General features: G+C 37.6%; 1 protein-coding gene across 6 annotated transcripts in view; it reads left to right on the top strand.

The window, feature by feature from the left end:
• LOC120432527 (uncharacterized) overlaps window positions 1-19,486 on the top strand; it is a 107,670-nt gene that overhangs the window by 26,376 nt on the left and 61,808 nt on the right. Inside the window, exon 1 of one of the 6 annotated variants that reach the window (XM_052711407.1) lies at window positions 5,207-5,352. The exons of 2 other annotated variants lie outside the window; for them this stretch is intronic. In XM_052711407.1, the coding sequence (XP_052567367.1) occupies window positions 5,319-5,352 (34 nt within the window). In that variant the 5' untranslated portion in view covers window positions 5,207-5,318. Of the gene's footprint in view, window positions 1-5,206; window positions 5,353-9,717; window positions 10,536-19,486 lie in introns of those variants that run through there. 3 more of the 6 variants (XM_052711405.1, XM_039597751.2, XM_052711406.1) reach the window with 3 other exon arrangements.

A 19,486-nucleotide genomic window follows, 5' to 3' on the forward strand; every position in this document is an offset into this window, starting at 1 on the left:
CAACTTCGCCATTCGTCTAATGTGCCTCGGAGCGACCTGCCCGATCAATTAGAAATCACACAAACGTTGGACAGTTGACGAGTAACGTTCGTCTGATTTCCAATGGATTGAGCGCGTCATTTGCAACGGATACTAGGCGCTACGGTTCTTCGCGCTTTGCCACACTTTCAAACAACGGTGACTAAGTTCAGTGCTCAGTACTCGATTCATCACTGTCGACCAACGGGGACGACCTTCTTGACACTCCGACACCGAATGTTAAATGATGTATCACCCTAGTGTTGCCTGTTTTCGGGAGTGTTTTTGATCACATTTTTCCATTAGAATTCTTGTCTTCTTATTATTATTATTTCAACTATTTTAAAAACACCCTCATCTAGAATCAAATCATCCTTCGTCGCACGAATTGACCCGTCCAAAAGCTGGTGCCAAAACAGCATCAAACCGTCAATTTCCGGCTTCTAATTCAACGTGTCACCAGCTTCGTGTTCAACCTGTCAATCGGGAGGCATAGACCGGTCGTGACTCGTCGTCGTCGCACGTTCAAAACTCTAACTTGTAGTGTCGCATGTCGGTACTATTTTCCTCCCCCACCTTAATTGCTGTATCGCCGTGACTAACGTGGCATTGATGTCACATGAAGATATCCATTATTAACGTTAAAACCATGGAACAACACTTTTAGATTTTTCGAGACTTTGAAAAAGGATTGTGGCTTGCATTTTTGACACTCAGTAAAAGTAAACGGTAATTTAAAAAAAAATAGTAATATTACATCATTAATTACACTACATATTCAGCAATTCCCCACGAAAACAGCATGGAAAAAACAAAAGTCCTCGGATCGGCCTCAAAATTTTTCTGGGGGTTCCCTGGCTGAAATAATTAGACCCGTATTTTTTTGTTTGGCCATTAGGGGGTGACCTACGGCGTGTTAGGGTGGTCTGAAAAATGGCAGTTTCCGTCGGATTTCGCAAAACCACTTTTTTCGAAAAATCATAACTCCTCGCCATTTTAACCGATTTAAATTGTCTTATAAGCAAATGAAAGGTGCCGTGTTTCTCGACGCACCGCGCGCAAAAACCGGAGAATGACGAAATTGGCAAAAAAAAACAACTTTTTTCACTAAAACTGCGATAACTTTAAAATTTCAGCGATGATCTATAGATGTTTGGGTACCAAAATTTTCGTAATCAAAAGGTATCTTTTGGTACCCAGACAGGTATAGGTCATCACTGAAATTTTGAAGTTATCGCAGTTTTAGTGAAAAAGATGATTTTTTGCCAATTTCGTCATTCTCCGGTTTTTGCGCGCGGCGCGTCAAACACGGATCCTCCCATTTTTTAGTATGTTTTGTAAAAATGTCCGGGAATCCGGCTCTTTGGTCCAGACACCGTCAAAATGGCATTTTAAAGTTTCATACGCCCTTTTCATATGTTAGGCTAGATCTTTGAAACTTCTTACTATTTTTCTTTGAAAGGCCAACTTATCACCTTTCATTTGCGTATAAGCCAATTGAAATCGGTTAAAATGGCGAGGAGTTATGACTTTTCGAAAAAAGTGTTTTTTGCGAAAATCGACGAAAATTGCCATTTTTCAGACCACCCTAACACGCCGTAGGTCACCCTAATGGCCAAACAAAAAAATACGGGTCTAATTATTTCGGCCAGGGAATCCCAGAAAAATTTTGAGCCCGATCCGAGGACTTTTGTTTTTTTTCATGCTGTTTTCGTGGGGAATTGCTGTATTATTACATATTACATAATCTACTATTCTTCAGAACAAAGTAATTTGTACCCTGCTCATTCCAATTGTGAACATCAACTGATGTAAGCAGGGCCCGATTTTGGGAACAATGTTGTCGATTTTGAAAACATTTACAACGAAATCGAAAATAAAGTTGTCGATTCTTGAAACATTTCAATGTTTACATATTCGACAACACAGTGTTACCGAATTGGCTTACGAGATTTTTATCCGTGTACCCATTTTCGCCACACTTACCTTTTCAACCTATTCTCGTCGCTTTTGCAGTTTGCCTCTATTCAAACAACATGTTTGAATACATCAACAATAAAGAGTAGCTGGCTCGTTTTTTTTTAATTTGTTGTTTTATTGGTTACAATCTGGGAGGGAGAAGCGAAGAGGTCTTCTTATTCTTATTCATTTTCTTGTTGTTGTTTTTGTTTGTTTGCGCAAGATAATTTCTCTTCCCATTTAAATTTCCAGTCAGTCAACATCTGCCCTTCTTGACAATACAAATTTTCTTGCAGCACATTTCAAAATAGTGCTCAAGATCGTGCATGACTCATGTGATGCAACTTTCTCCGCCAATTTTTTTTTATTCATAACTTATTTTTATTAGGTCCTCTTCGGTGCCAAACGAGGGTAGGACCGGAAATCATGAAAGTTACATAAAAAATAATGAAAATATTTTTTTTAACTGGGTGCTGAACCCGACAGCGGAGGAAACTACAGCGCCGTAAGCGCCGGTACTGCCGGACTTTGTTTTCTGTCATTTTCCATTCTGGTTGCAATGAAATGCAAAACCCGAGCTGTGGAGGAAGTGAAGTGAATTCGCTGTGACATGATCATTCTTCTGAGATGCCGGTTTTACAGAGCGATTGTTTGAATTTATTCATGTCAACCTCCAGCTCGCCGTTTTTTCCCTCTTTGTTCCTATTTTCGTTCAGAGAATTTGCTTCACTTCCTCCACAGCTCGGGTTGTACTGAACGATTTATATATTTAAACACATTGACTAACTACTACTAACTTAATAAGTCTTAGTTTAAGTACATGTATGTAAGACATAACATTAATTGATTTATTGTCATATTGGAAATATATCTCATGAATACATTTTTTCACTAAATCTTATCAAAAATGAGCAAAAATTTACAAATAAATAAAGTTAATTAATTTATTTTATTTTAGCCTCTTTTGTATTTAATAAATTGTCTCAGTCCGAAAGGGACCATCCATAAACCACGTGGACACTTTTTTGGGAATCTTTTACCCCCCCCCCCTTCGTGGACAATTGTCCATACAAAAAAAATCTTTTTTGTATGGATCGTGGACAATCGCCATACCCCCCCCCCCCCTCTAAGTGTCCACGTGGTTTATGGATGGTCCCAAAAAACATTTGCAAATTTAAAAACTTTTTAAAATTTATTTTCCATCAAATACAATACTGCTCTAACCAAATAAGAACAGTAACTTAAATTGAAGGCGGCTCTCACTGACAGTTCGCAAGTGGCTGGCACTGACAACTAGGTGTATTCTTCTCCGCCCGACTCAGGTTACAATAGCCTGTTAAAACCAGGCTAAGGATTTATTTGAGCTATTTATTATTTCGAAATAGTCAAAAACACTTTATGAAATCTTTTACAGAGTTCGGAAACTCACTCACGAGCTACTCAACCATGAGGAAAAACTAAGAGACCTGCGAGTAAATTACTCAACACTCTCGGTGAGTGTGAGGGTCTTCCTCATTTACTTACAATAAAGAACCTGAGCGAGAGAAGCGTCGTCACTCAGTGCAGCGCTTGAATTACTTGTCAAAATTGAGTTCCTTCGTTTAGAAGCACATGAGCGGGAAAAAGACGGGAGAGCGAGTTTTGTTGTGTTTGAGTGCCACGTCATTTCTCTTTGAAGTTTTTCTAACTTATGGTACGTTCGTTTGATGGCTAGTTCCACACTGCCGCACTCAGAGCTGTCAAAGTGTTTCTTTGAAGAAACTCACGCTAGTTCCGCACGAGTTTCGCCGCCATCTTGGAACTGAAACTCTAGTGCCGCACTCGATATTTTTTCAGTTTCATGCGAGTTCCAAGCACACTGACAGATGACGTTCAATTGAACCAAAACTGACACCGACGAGTGCGGCACTCAGTGCCGCACTGGCTGTTCAAACGAACGTACCATTACAAAGCGGGCTCTGAGGGCTCACGCGGGTTATTCAAGAAAACAAATTTCGAGGTGTCATAATCTACATCTCTGAAGTTTTTTTTTTTTTTTAAAAAAGTCCAATAAACCAAATTTCCAGTTTTTGCTTTTTGGGTGTTTTTGAAACCGCCTTGAGTCAGGGGTATTAAAAAACACGCAAAAAGAAAAATCTGAAAATTTGGTTTATTGAACCTTTAAAAAAAAACTTCAGATCTGTGAAAAATAGTCCTGATGGTAGAGGCGCATAGCTATCAATTAAAAGTTTTTGATTACAGTGTGTCAAATCCTGAGTTTTAAATGTTTCTTTTTGTTTTCAAAGAGCGCGAAGTATGTTGTTGGCCTCCAGCTGTCCTACCAACGGATAGGTCAAGAGTTGCTTTTATAGTTGAAGTTTATATGAGGAAAATCGTGAAAATCTATCTATGTAACACTTACACAGATAAAACCAAATTACTTTAAAAAATTTAAAATTTGATGATTGAATATTATATCTTTAGATGTAATTTTACCTCAATTTATGTGGTAAAAGTAGGAATGCGCAGGCAAGTTTGTACCAAAAACATCACAAAATAATTTGTTTGTATAGTGAGAATCGGCAAGTTTAAAACATAATCCTTAACCTGCAGAAAGACTGAAGAGTTTTTTTTAAACACAACATTTTGATGGGCAAGAATGTTGTGTTTAAAATAAACTCCTGAAACCCAAATTTTCAGATTTTGCTTTTTGGGTGTTTTGTAATGCCCCTGACTCAAGGCGGTTTCAAAAACACCCAAAGCTCTGATAGTGATAGGAGCGCAACCTTTAATGGAAATGGAAGTGTTTTCAATTTCCGTGCCACCGTGTCAGGTCGGGGCACTTGACGGTAAATTGGTTTTCTATCTATCTCAAGCTGAGCGCAGGATCGAACGATGCTCTTGCGGTTTTCTTAATGGATTTTAAAGCAGCCAGTTTAAGGAAGTTCTGCAAGTAAAGAGAAACGTTTTTTTTTTCAACATTTTGGGAAATTTCTAAATTTGGAAAATTCTAATATAACCGTATACAATTTAATCGTTCGACTCAAATTGTGGCTTACAATAGTTTACACGCTCAAATGACCAACCTCAATCGCTGTTTTGGAAAAGAGCTTACAATCAACTACTGAACGCACTCTCGTTTTGGGAGCGAGAGAGAGAGAAAAGAAAACTCCAAAAAAATCCGAAACCAACCCAACCGTAAGTGATGGGATGAAAAGTGTGAATTTTTGCCCGGCATAAAATGCCACTGGCAACAGCAGCCAACTAGCAGCCCTCGTCAAAAAATCACCGACCAAAAACCGGCACCGACCGAGTGCTGGAATCATCCTGGCGAAAACCATATCCCGGCTGGTGTCATAAAAATGTGTAAAAAACGGCGATCGTTTTTCTTTTTCGGTAAGCGTGTGCGTTTGTGAGTGACGGTGGGAAATGTTTGCAGGTTCTGAGGAAGGTATTTTCATTTGCACTTATTTTTTGGGAATTTTTCTGTTGTTTCACAGTTTAAACTTTAAATTCATAAACCATTAGAAAATTAATTTTTTTGAGTAAATCGCACTCACAAGAAGTTTTAAGACTCAAATTTGATCGAAATTTTCCTCTAGAACTTTGCGTACCTTCTGGTCTTTTTACGAGGTGTAAAGGAGCTGTTAAAAAAACTTACATATATTCTAAGGAGTTCCCTTTCGTTTGGCGCGTGGGCAGCACACCTGTCGTGATGTAAAACTTTCTGCTGTTTAAAGGTGCGTGCACGACACGCACGATAAAGTTCGCCACCTCCACCAGAGTAATCAATTTTGGAGCGAATTCATACTCTAACGATAACGTTGGAGGGAGAGGTGTTATCGATTTTGAGCTAGGTACCTTGAAGATCTATGGAAGCAACGTAATATTTACACTCTGGCGAGTTTGTTAAGTTATTCACAACTATTTTGGAGCAGAATGCGAAATGATTTTTATATTTATTATTTTTACTATCAACGATAAAGACTGGTTACGGGTTACGTAGCAGCAAAAAGTTAATTTCTTAAACGCCTGAAGTTATACTGTTTTGTTAATTAATTTCTTACAAGATTGACAGTTGACTGATTTACTGCAAACAAATTAACTGGTACTTACCCTTAATATTCCGGAGCTTCTTATTGAACACTATCACTATTGTCACTTTTCACTTCAAAATTGCGCACCCAAACGTCTGGTTGCTTTGCTGTTGAAGTCCGTAATAGAAAAGGTATCTGATTCCTCTGAAAATTCAATATTTATATAATGTCCAATTGGAAAACGGTTTAGCCGAGACACCAACCATTCCGTAAGCTTTTCAGATCGTCAAAACGATAAGTTAAGGACTCAGTCGAGTCCTTGCACAGGTATCCTTTCGCTAACGCATAGCAACTCATTGTGCTTTGATGTTATTTTCTGGCCAATTGATGCTTAAATTTGTGAAATTGAATGCTATTTTCCTTCATATTTCCTTTTGTTACGACCTAGGGATGTCTTATTTTTTTAATTTCAGATTTTTTACACTTCAAAGTATTTGAAAGTTTGAAGTATTGTTTCTCCATAAACATTACCCAAAATTAATTTTAAAAAATCATGAGCTATTGATGATTTAAGCCATCCCTAGGACACCGGGGTGATTTCAACCGCGGCAAGTCATAAGGGCAACCGCCCTGGTAGAAGAAGCAGCTGTTTGTCTCGCCGTCCCTTTCTGATGGGTTGTGCGTTTGTTGTGTTTTGCCTTGGAACAGAAAAAAACGGAGGGGTCCTGTCTGAAGTACTTTTTAGCACCATTTGCACTTATCGGCGCTGACGACGTCGTTGGTGCGCACACATAAGCCATGGGTGAGTGCGGTATCTCACACTCACTTATGAAAGCATGGATAAATATTTGTAATGCAAGTTAACCCTTGGCATTTTATTTCATAATTACTTCATTTTTCGCATGAATTCGAAAAAAAATCTATTTGTTAACGTTTTTACATTTTTTTAAATAAGCAAAATTAACCAAAATTACCATACTTGAAATATTTTATAACTCTGGCAATTTGCTTCTATAAAAAAAATACAAAACAATAAGAAAATTGTCCACAGATAATTGAACAGACAAATCCAGTACAAACGAAGAGGACTGAACTTTAGCCTCATGGCTTTCTTTCGATTGAAGAATGAGAAAGATTTTGTTCTATATGATTCCTAAAGCTACCATGAAAAAAAAGATTAAATTCTCACAGTAAAAAAAAAAATCTGTGTAAAATCGCATGCAAAAGCATCACATCACCTTTGTGAGCAAAAGCATGTAATATTGTATGAGAAAACGTGTACACAAAAAAGCATGTACCAACGAAAAAAATCTGGTCTGCTCACCCCAAAAATAACATCAATCCGGCGAGAGTCTTATTCAAAATACCAAGTCTGCGCCCCAACCCGCTCGACTATCTCACCGCTGTGAATGTGCATGCTTTCGCATGCGATTTTACCATCGGATTTTTTGATGTGATGTATCCACAACCTACAAATTTGAATGTGAAGCTTCTGACTAGCTTATGACATTTTGAAAATAAATCGTAACTTGGAGCACTAAATCTTTGTGTGTGTGTGTGTTTTTTCCAATTGTTAAACTTTTAAAAGTTCACGAAATGCCTTGTTTGCTTTTATACGAGAAAATCTATTAATTCAGAGTTTCATAAGAATTTAGAAGCTTCTGAAATCTCTTGGATCTTTTATTGAATAAATTTGTTTTGTAAGAAATTAAAAAAACAATTGATGGTCAAGTTTGAACTACCTAAAATACCCTTTTAAAAACAAACTGTCAGTTAAATAAAAAATCTTCTAATTAGGAAAGTATTGGCCATAGCAAACCCGGGACCGTGCTATAGGGGTAAGCGTGATTGCCTCTCACCCAGTCGGCCTGGGTTCGATCCCAGACGGTCCCGGTGGCATTTTACGAGACGAGATTTGTCTGATGACGCCATCCGTCGGACGGGAAGAAAATGTTGGCCCCGGACTAACCTAAAAAGGTTAGGTCGTTAGCTCAGTCCAGGTGTAGGAGTCGTCTCCCTGGGTCCTGCCTCAGTGGAGTCGCTGGTAGGCAGTTGGACTAACAATCCAAAGGTCGTCAGTTCGAATCCCGGGGTGGATGGAAGCTAAGGTGCAAAAAGAGGTTTGCAATTGCCTCAACAATCAAGCTTTCGGACACCTAGTTTCGAGAAGGCATCTCGCAATAGAGAACGCCAAGGCAATGCTGTAGAGCGAATAATTTGATTTGATTTTTTTGGCCATAGCAAAAAAAACTTAAATTAAAAATGTTGTTGGGGTCCTCAGAAACACGTGTACTTTAATTTTTTCAAAAATATTTAGACAGGGCCGAATCGGTTTTCACAAAAAAAAAATGTTAGAGAACTAGGGCAGGTTGCATGCAATATATGTGATCAACAATTCAAAGTTCACGTGTTTCTGGGGACCCGAAACTTCAAGCCTCCCCTCGAGTTGAGCCTACGCAGAAATTGTGATGGTTGGTGTAATCAGTCAAATATAAAAAAAACTAGTTTGTTTCAACCACGATGGCTCAAAAATTGCGAATTTTTGTCCCCTAAAACATATCAAAAAATCTCGAAAATCAAAAAATACATGTTTTGGGAATTTGAGTTTTAGTGAAAAAAAAAATTGATCAAAAGTCCTCAACAATGCCTACAACTTTGCCGAAGACACCAAATTGATCAGAAAATTCACTCAAAAGATACATCTGTTTGAATATTTACATACCATTTTTGTATGGACAGCAGCCAAAATTATATGGAGACTTGTACGGGTGAACCAATCACACAAAATAGTTTATTTGGTGATAGGGAAGGCCCCCACAAAGTTTGAGCCAAATAAAAAAATACAAATAAAATCCATTTCCGGTTTTGGTAGGGAATTGCTCTGTTCTCTTCTTAAAATCTAACGCTATAAACCCTCTACAAACCAACCCTTTAACAATATTTTCAGGTATAAAAATATGTTTAGACATCGCCTCTTCGGTCCCGAGACCTTCAAAACAGCATTTTAAGTTTTTATACGACTTTTTCAAATGCTAGGCTATATTTTTGGAACTTGAACAAATTATTATTCCTTAAAAGCCTAACTGATCACATTTCATTTCCGTCTAAAGAAGCTAAAATCGGTTGAAATGACATGTTATATCGACCAAGGAACCTGCAGAACAAATTTGGGCCCGATCGAACAACTTTTGTTTCAATCGTTCTGTTGTCGTAGATTGGATTTTTCATTAAAAATCATTTGGGGAAATGGATTTTTCAATTGACTAAATCCCATTAAAATGGTAGATGGCGTCTTTCACTTTTGGGGCAATGACTTTCAACGATGGTTCTGAATTCAGGGTCGAGAAATAATAAAATGAAATGAAAAAATAATCACTACATGTAAAATGCTTCTGCAAACAACCCAAATAAAACCATTTTTTGATTGAAACATTCTGAAACAAGATTTGAATGTTTTTCTAAAACAATTATGGCCGCCAAATGGCCGATCGGGAATGATGCCTTTCAGAGCCTTAATACAAGCCAAGGGTTAAACGAGCCCCTATTCTACCAACACCACCAACACTCACCCAACCGCACACTTCTTTCAAACCCTTGTGTCATCATTTCTACCCCTCACAGAACACACACACCATCACACCCATTGTTGATGTCCCGCGTTCGCAAGTAAACTTATCGTTCAACCGCTTGCGCTTGCGACCAACAACCCTCCTCCTTCCTCCTAATCATCCAACCAAGCACCATTCCAGCTCAGTTTGAAACCAAACACGACGGTTGACTGCAGAACTTCTAGTTGTCGGCACGCGTCCATAAATTTACGTTTAAGAAAATTTACATCCGCGCGCGCGATTTCGGGTTTCGCAATCGACAACAAGTGAATTGCAGCGGTATTTTCTGTTTTCTTTTTTTGGGAGGAAAATAATTTGGAATCCGTTACAAAACCGCGGAGGGAGGTCGGGCCAAGTTCAAAGCCTCGTATAATGATGTGTTGTTGTGAAGAGTTGTAGGAGCAACCGGAGGAGGATAAAAAAAACGACGAGCCAGCAGATGCAAATGGAAGCAAAATAAGTGGATGTTGTGGAGGAAAAGAGCGAACCAACAAAAATCGCCAGTTTTTTGTTTGATTTAAATTTGGCTGAAATAATCAAGCTGATGATGAAATCATCACAACCCGTGCCAACGGCGTGAAAAAGAAGAAAATTTACGTGAAAAGTTCGTGGAAAATCATGACGACGTAATAGCGCAATGATAAAAAAAATCGTTAACATATGTTTTCGGCGCAACGCACAATACCTCGCGTAATGAGCAAGAGGCTTCACAATTTCCGTCGATTGTGTGTAATTTTGCCAGTGTCAAAAAGTGAGTGTGTGATTTAAAACGCCACAACATATCCCAAGTGATTCACGCCTTCGAAAAACATTCCAATGAATGAGTGCTATTGTGCGTTCCGCTAGATTTTCTGATAACGCTCAAGAGTGATCGCCAACGGAGGGTAAAATTTCCTTCACGGGAATCACCAATCGACCACGAAATGCCTCGTCGGTAAATATGATTTAATTTTAATTAATTTTGCCTCCATCTGCTGCGTACGCTTCTTGGAGCTATTAAATGAAATCAAATTCCGAGAGCGAGACCGATTCCGATTGTGACCTTCGTGGGAGAAAAAAATATATATATGCTCAGGAAAGCATATTTTATATGCTGAGGAGGTCTGTCTAACTTTATGCTTTCGCCTGGCGCAATGAGTTCGGTGAACTCATCTCAATCGCGTTGTATGAATATTTTGTTTCTCGGATTTGGGCCGGCCGTGCCGGCAGCTGCTGACTCTGACTTGTTTTGTAGTGAATTACATCATACATGGATGAGAAATTCCCGAGGGGTTGGGACGAATAATGTGTGAAGGGGATTTGTTTGATGAATGAGATTGCTGTTGGAATCGAATGCAGCGTAACATAAATAATCTGGTATTAACTTAGGAAACCCTAATTTTCTTATAAGCAAGGACACTGTTAGATGGAAAAATAACACGAAAAATTATTCTCTTTTATTTGACAGTCTGGACCCGATTGTAGATTTTTTCTGTTACAATCGTATTGGAATTCCATATAAACTATATCGGGAATTGCAGGTACCAGGTCCAGACTGTTGATCTTACTGAAAATTTAAATAATGTAAAAAGAAACAATTATGAAAAATTGGTAATAATTTTCATACTTTGTCTATTATTTTAACTGTTGCTTAAACGCCCTTTCAAAAATACATTCTAATATCATGGACATAGACCAATAATTCGCAAAACAAATCTGTGGACCAAATAACTCAACTTAATTATACAGTCCAGACTCGATTATCCGAAGGTTTGCTTGGGAATTCGAAAGATCAAATTATGAACAACAAATTCAAAATCACTTAAAGGTAGTTTAGGGCTCATACTTAAGCTCGCACTCTACTAGACGTTACCTTGAACCCTTGTTGTGAAAATCTAATATCATTGCAATAATCAAAGTCCAATATGTAAAAAAGCAAGTGAATTGACTGTACACTGATACAAAGGTTTAAAGTTTGGTTGGTTGAATATTGCCTATTTTTGAGTAATTTTACTTAAAATAATTCTAAAAAACTAAAAATTCGACAGAAACTTCATAAAAAATTACATGTTCGTGATGTAAAATAACATATTTTTGACGCAAAATCTGCCACCATTTCCATCAAAAACAACAACAGCTTCTTTTTCACGAACATGCAAATGAATATTACAAATATTCGAAGAAATGTTCATTGAATTGAATCTTTGATTGAAAAAAATATATAGTGAACAAATATTAAATTGGGTTCAAACTTTTTTTCATGCTTAATATATAAAAATATTGAATATTAAAATATTGAACATAGAATACTTAATAAATAAACAAATAAATAAATAATATTACTGCAAAAATAACTGATACTTTATTGTAAAAGCTTTTTTAAGAACTGCTTATTGTTTATTTCACAAAAATAATAAAATAACATGAAACAGTCGTGAAATTTTCCGAACTTTTCGAAAAAAAAAATTTCAAAAATTTTAAATCAAGACTAACATATCAAAAGGGCTTAATGGTGAATGTTTGCTGTTTATGAAATATTAGTTTTGATTTAAAATTTATGAAAGTATTTTTTTCGAAAAGATCGGAAAATTTCATGTTTTGACATTGTAAATCGGACCATTAGTTGCTGAGATATCGACATTAGAAAATGGTGGGTTGTTTGGATGAGACTTAGAAAACATCAATTTTCTTTTTTTTAACCTTTTGCATGGCAATATTTCAGCAACTAAGGGTCGTTTCAACAAAGTCCGAATAAGCAAAATATAGAGAATTTTCTCAGCTTTTAAAAAATATTTTTTTCAAAGGTGGGCAAACATGGGCACTATTTTTAAATAATAAATAACTTCGACTTTTTTGAAAAAAGTTACATAAAAATGGCTATAACGGTGCACTATATCAAAATTTCACTAGAGTACTTTTTGATTGCAAATTTGATTATACATCAAAAAATGAAGTTCAAAAATTTTTGCGACCAATTTTTCGATTTTTTGAAAAAATCAGTATTGATTCAAAAAATTATAACTCGGTCAAAGGGACCATCCATAAACCACGTGAACACTTTAGGGGGGCCATACCCCCGATTATCCACGCTCCATATAAAAAAGTTTTTTTTTTTTTGTATGGACAGTTGTCCACGAGGGGGGGGGGGGGTTGAGGTTCCCGAAAAAGTGTCCACGTGGTTTGTGGATGGTCCCAAAGATTTTTTGCCCATTCTGGAAATTTCTGAAAATTTGGCATTTGATGTCCTCTAAAACATATCAAAAAATAAAAATAGTTTTTTTTTGCAAATCAAGTTTTAGTGACAAAAAGTGAAATTAAAAAAATCACCAAAAAAAATTTTACCATTTATCATTTTTTTTCAGTGTAGTTCATATCCATACCTACAACTTTGCCGAAGACACCAAATCGATCAAAATATTCCTTCAAAAGATACAGATTTTTGAATTTTCACATATCATTTTTGTATGGACAGCTGCCAAATTTGTATGGAAAATTATATGGACAAACTAATAATGCAAAATGGCTGTTTTGGACACACCGAAGGCGAAGGGTTTCAGCCTGATTAAAAAATACAGAAAAAATCGAATGACCGAAATCTCAGAGAATTGCTCTTGTCTTTTTCTCACTTTACTCAGGAAAGGCTAGACAATCACTTGAATAATTAGCTTTTTAATTTGATCCACCTTCACGTATACTTATCGACGCGTTTGTGTGTGTGTGTGCGTACATTGAAAAAAATCACTCGATTTTCTCCAGGCTAGCAAATTCAATTTGGACCATAATGGTCACATTCGATCCGTCATGGGGTCTCATGAAAATTGTGAAGTTTAGTGAAGTACTTCAAAAGTTATGCTAAAAAAAGATATAGGCAAAAGTCCGGAATAATGTTAAAAGATTAGTTAGTTAGTTATATATTTTTTTAAAAGTATTTTAAAGACCTTTCTAAGGAGCCCCAAATATTGAAAATCTAACTTCCCTATCCAAAGTAATGATTACTTAAGTGTTGACACCTAAACCGAGCTCAAGAAAAGGGCAAAACGGGACAGATAGGGCGAATTGGGATAGCTGTGTTTGCCTTGTTACTGTACAATACTTAAATATGTTGCATTAGTTTCGGATAGAAAATTGGCAGAACGAAAGGGAAACCACGTTAATCAAACATTTGAAATTTTCACAAACATTTGTTTCAGGTTTGCAAGTGCATTTTATTCATTAAAATTTATTTGGGAGTTAAAAATGGATATTGTTGTGAATTTTATGGTTGGCATTGTGTAGATCTTGTGTAATAAAAACATTGATTCTTCAACAAAACAAAAAAAAATGTACATCGTTGTCCAAGTTTCAGGCTTGTACTATAAAAACTCTTGTCTTGTACTATAAAAACTCTTGTCCCTATTCAGACTGTAGTGTGATGAAAATGTTGTGAGCAAATGATGTTAAATTTAGCTATAAATTTAGATATAATAACACATAAGAAAAAAGTTCAATTTCGGGGCAGGTATTTCATCACTGAGTAAATTCAGTTTAAAGCCATCTTAGTAACGTACTCAAACTAAATCCTGTCCACCAACGTATCCATCATCAGCACAACTTCAGGGGGCTGCACATTGCTGATGCGAAAGTTGAGCAAAACTTGCGCTTGCCCCCATCATACCGGACCGGAGCAAAACTGTCAAAAGAGTTTTCGCTCCGAGCCCCGCACCGGAAACGGATGTAAACAAGAATCACAAAGAATCAGAAAGTTAATTTCGGGGTCGGGAGTAAACTTTGGAGTACTTTTCTCTCTTCAACTTTGTTTTGCTGATGCCGAATCTGCCAAAGTTTGGCAGTGCAAGTAGTAGATTTGACAGCTCAGAACTTTCCGGTGAGGTAGTTTACGCTTTGTTCTTTGCGCTCGGTTTGTAATTATGTTTGTTTTCTGTTGTTCGGAAAGGGGATGCCAGCACATTTTTAATGTCTTGTCGGTGTTTGGCGCCAGAACCAGGCAAAGTGAGAAAGAGCCAAAAGTTCAAGTTGAGCACATGTTGCACTTTTGCTAGTGTGTATTTTTTTTATTATCTTGCTATGTAAAGTTTGCGCGAAATGTTCGACACTTGTAGCAATGTGGATGAAAGAGTACATTACACGATTTTTTTTGTTTTGCTGGTTTGTTCCAATTTCGCCGATTTTTTGCCGCTTTTCATACGGCTTGTTCAGTAAACAAATGTGTGCACAAAAGGTGCACTCTTGTAATTGTGCCATCATAACTGGACTGTTAATCAATGCGTGTACAAGAACACATGGATAGGGTAAGAGTACCTATGTTTGACCACATCAAACAAATAGTGATGATCTGGAAGAAACATGTTTTCTGGAGCAATTTAAACTTTTTTTGTATAATGCAAAAAAAAAACAATTCTACTCATCAATCCTTCCAAAAATTGCTCATTTGACCGGCAAGGCCGCCGGGTCCGTTTGAGTGATTGGCACGAGTAATTTGCTTGTGTCGACATGACCTGGGCCATGTTGTTGATGTTCGGGGCTGTGTTATCGTTGTGTACCTTTCATGTTGTTTACGTTGATATAGTATGCAATATCAGTCAGCGGTGATTCTGATAGTGAATTGCATACTCATTACGATATTGTATGGCATAATGAACAATTTGGCTTTAAATTTGTTTGCGAAATTGCCAACCTTAACTTGATGGCAACACTGCCATTTAACCTCAAGCAACGCATATTGCGCCATGCAATTTAATTTAAACAAACAACCACGATATTGCACGTTCAAAAAACAAATTGGCAGCCCTTGGTCGAATGCAATCAACCCCGAAAATAAACGTCGTAAAAGTTTGATTGCATCGAGGTGTTGTGGTGATGGAAGTGGCCTTCCGTTCTTCTATGCACCAAGTTCGCAAAATTACAATCACTTCCATTACATGCCGCCGCCGCCACTGAAAATGTGTGGCAATGTTTACTCAATCGTATCGGAACAGCCACCGCGCGCCGCAAAATGCTTTATTGCTGGGTGCCATTTGGTGAGCGCATTCCGAAAGCGCCATCGATTCCCCATATCTGACAGAGGGTGGCGCCTCAGTGGTAATTAGATGCATGTATGTGGTGTAGGAGTTTGAACACTGTACTGAAAATGATCCATGAAATTGAATGGATATGTTGGCAGAAGCAGGTGATGATGGGAACACTGCTCGATTTATTATAAAATTTGATAACTATTTAATAGCATCAGCTAAGGTTTCTTTTACCGTTTGTGTTGCAAATTTGGCACCAAATTCTCCGCCTGTGCAAATAATAACGGCACACAAAATATTTGCACACTGAAAATCATACCCCTTCTTTTTGGCACATCATTGAGTTATAACTTTATTTGACCAAAGATATGAAGATTTTCTGGTATAAATACAAGGATTACATTAAATTTAAATACTTTTTGGTATAAACTTTGTATAAAAAATGTCCATAACAAACAACCTTCAATGTATTTATTTTCTTTGAGTGTCTCATTGTTCCTGTCACTGCGTCTACATTAAGAGAGTTGAATAACTCTGGCTGTAGAGGTCGGAGCGATTTTATGTTTGAGTCAATGTTAGATCACTTCAAAAGAAAGAAAATGTAACAAAAAGCTTATTATACAATGCAAAAGTAAAAAAAAGATCATTTAAAGTTAAAACCCATAAGTGTCTTATTAATGGCTACTATGCCATACTTTTTACAGTGTACCAATGTCATATTCAAGACTAGATATGAAGCCTCCCAAGTAACATTTTTTTCCAGGAGTTCTACAAGAGCTCTTCAAGATAGCTACAGCATAGCAGTTTGGACCGCGGTAGGATAAAATTCTCTTCAAAACTTCTTCAGGAGTTTGGAAGAGTACTTGAAGAGAGTCCAAACTGCTATGCTGTAGCTATCTTGAAGAGCTCTTGTAGAACTCTTGGAAAAAATGTTACTTGGGCTTCTATTTTATTTAAATTTTATTTAGCAAACTTCTAACAAAAGGTGCCCGATAACAAATTAACCGTCAACGGGGTGTAGCCAGCTCCTGGTTTAAACTTAATTAAATCACACCTAAAAAAAGTAATCTACACGCGAAGGATTTGCCAACACCATCAAGAATACATTTTTTTTTTGTTGCCTCCTGCTAACAAGACCGTTGTCATCTGGTCCCAGGTCCACCAAACCGGAAGCCACCACCAAGGTGACCCCTTCGGCTTCCGGTCAGGGGGGGCGTACGATGCTCCACCAAGAGACGTTCTAATTTACATCACAAATTGCGCATTGTATAATCAACACAACAGTGTGTACCGACTACCGAGGTTGGCTAAAGGCACAAAAAAACGAGAAATAATGGCTGGAAATAAGTGAATTGAGCCAATAAAAGGTGATTTTTGAATGGGAAGATTTGTGAAATAAAGGTGAATTTGAGAATTTTATTTTTGCCCGCTAAACGGATGAAATGTAACCTTAATTTTAATTTAAAAAGGTCACCGGTGTTCAGGGATAATTGAATAAAGTTTATGGAAAATTAGAAACCGTTGTTATTTTCTCACAAGAGCAAACACAAACGAGGATCATAATCCGGCAAACTACATTCGCAAAATCAGCTCCTCGAGCGATTTGCAAACAACTTTTGCACACTTATTTTCATTTCGCCATGTTCATTGCTCTGTTTGATCCGCTTAGCAATCTAGCTTATATCTAGGTTGGGAAAAGTTTGCATGTTCTAGGAACGTTTGTTTTTAGATCCAACAGTGGGTTCGTTCCTCTTCAAAGCATCGGCCAGCGAGCAAATATGAAAAGTTCAAACTAAAGCTGGACTTCTTTTGCCTAGCCGTCAGCACCAAACAGAGAGCAAACTTTCGCTGTTGAACATGGTTCAGAAACTTATTTCTATAGTTATATTTGTTCAAGAAGAGATGCGGAAAACTTTTCTGATTTGAAATCATGTTGTTCTCATGTGGGATAGAGGGAATATGGAATTTCTGTGGTTGAAATATTGTTATTTTGCCCGATGTAGTCTTCTTTATTTTTATTATTGGTACGGTTATTTGATAATTGAATAGTTTTCTTCGTTTCGTCGTATATTTTTCTAGGTTTTTGAAAATAGTTTAGTCCAGAACCAAAATATAATCTCAATGCCAAACACAATCCTACCTCTTCTCTTCCCTATAACTTCGTAGTTTCCTCGAACGTAGACGGCGTCTGTTGGTTCTAGCTTTGAAAATTTGGCGTGTTACCTTAGCTCTCTGTTTACGTCTGTACAAGCAACGGCTGGACTGTTGACCGAGGATTATAGACTTTGGAAAGTTAGCTTTCTGCTCTGTCTAGGCCATTTCCGGATTAAGATGAACTGTTTTGAGCTGAGAGTTTCTTTATTGTATTTGACGGATAAACGATAAGAACGGAAAGTTTTGACAGGAAAACGATCTAAACTATTAATTAGGTCAAAAAGCATCCCGTAATCGCCCAGTTACAGTTCCATCTTATTTCATAAGTTAATGAACCGAATTTGCATCAAAAACTCTCACAGTGGAAGCTATTGCGTCACTTTTCGTGTACCCAGCTTCCCAGCCCGGTATTGTCATCTTCCGGGGTTGATCTTTTCAAGTGGCCCCGGTTGTAACTTGATGAATTTATAATCACGTTTCTCAGCTGCTTTAACTGCACTGCCTCTCGTGTACGCGCCAAAACGACCTCCGTGGAGAAAAAGTCATGTAATTTTACCAACGTTCAAGTTCCAGTGGAACTCCGCTTTGGCACTTTTACTCAAGTGCCTTGGCTCGTAAGAATGGAAAACTGAGTGCCGTAATTATTAAGTCAGATGATTTCGCTTTCATTTTCCCTTTGTTTTTGTCTTGTTCGCTACATCTCAAGTTTGTTTTGTTTAAGGTGAACAAGCATTTTCTACAATTCTTTGTCTACGATTCGCACCATGAATAATGAAGGCGAAAGTGGTAAGTTAAGCTGATTTGAATATCTTTTAATCTTCAGGCGAACGACTTTTGGCGCTTGTTACCATTGTTGGTGGATATTTCAACATCCAACCAACGCCATTCGATTACCAAACGGTGCCGATTTGACAGATAAACGATACTTTCGTACCGTTTTTGTGTCAATGCGTCGCGAATTGAGGAAAATTGATTTCTTTTCCCCCCAATGGTAAAACGATGTCTGACGACCCAATCAAGGTGTAGCCTGATTAGATTCTCCGTCTGACAGAGCCAATTGAGCACGTCGGTGCCTTAATTTCCTATCATCGCCATTACTTCCAATTCCGTTCGATCGAAACGGGTTTCGTGTCGAGCGGGGAACCGTATTTTATTTGGGGTACCAAAACAAACTCAATCTCAACGATGACGACGAGGACGCCATCGTTCATCTTTATTCGACCTTTTCCCCCCTTTGATTAGCTACAAGTCCTTCGTCCTTGGACACCTTTAGTTCTGCAGCTTAGTAAGGCTAAGAACACAATCAGTTTCGGAAAACACAAAAAGAAGTAAAAAAGAATAAAGAAAGCCGGAACCTGATACAAATCTGGGCCGCTATCAGGACTGAAGCTGTAGCGTGAGGCCTGACTGTAATAATTAAATTAATTGACGCGTCGTGAACGTCAAGAATAAGAATGCTTTCAGTGGTCACGATGGTCAGAGTTGAAGAAATTCACCATCGTGAGGTTTTTTTTAATTCTGAATCATTATAAGATATTTAACATGTTGCTTGTTTCGGCCAACGTTTCGGCACAAGTCCACGTCCTCGTCAGGAAGTCTGTCAAACTTTATCGTTTGTATCGTTTTCGTGTCAAATTCTCCAACGATCAACTGCTGTCAATTACCGACACCCATAACACTTACAAACAGAACCAATTTGTAAGCACACAAATAGTGTGTATCTGTGTGACCAAAAGAACTCAAC

This window comes from Culex pipiens, unplaced genomic scaffold, assembly GCF_016801865.2.
Source record: "Culex pipiens pallens isolate TS unplaced genomic scaffold, TS_CPP_V2 Cpp_Un0006, whole genome shotgun sequence".
NCBI lineage: Eukaryota > Metazoa > Arthropoda > Insecta > Diptera > Culicidae > Culex > Culex pipiens.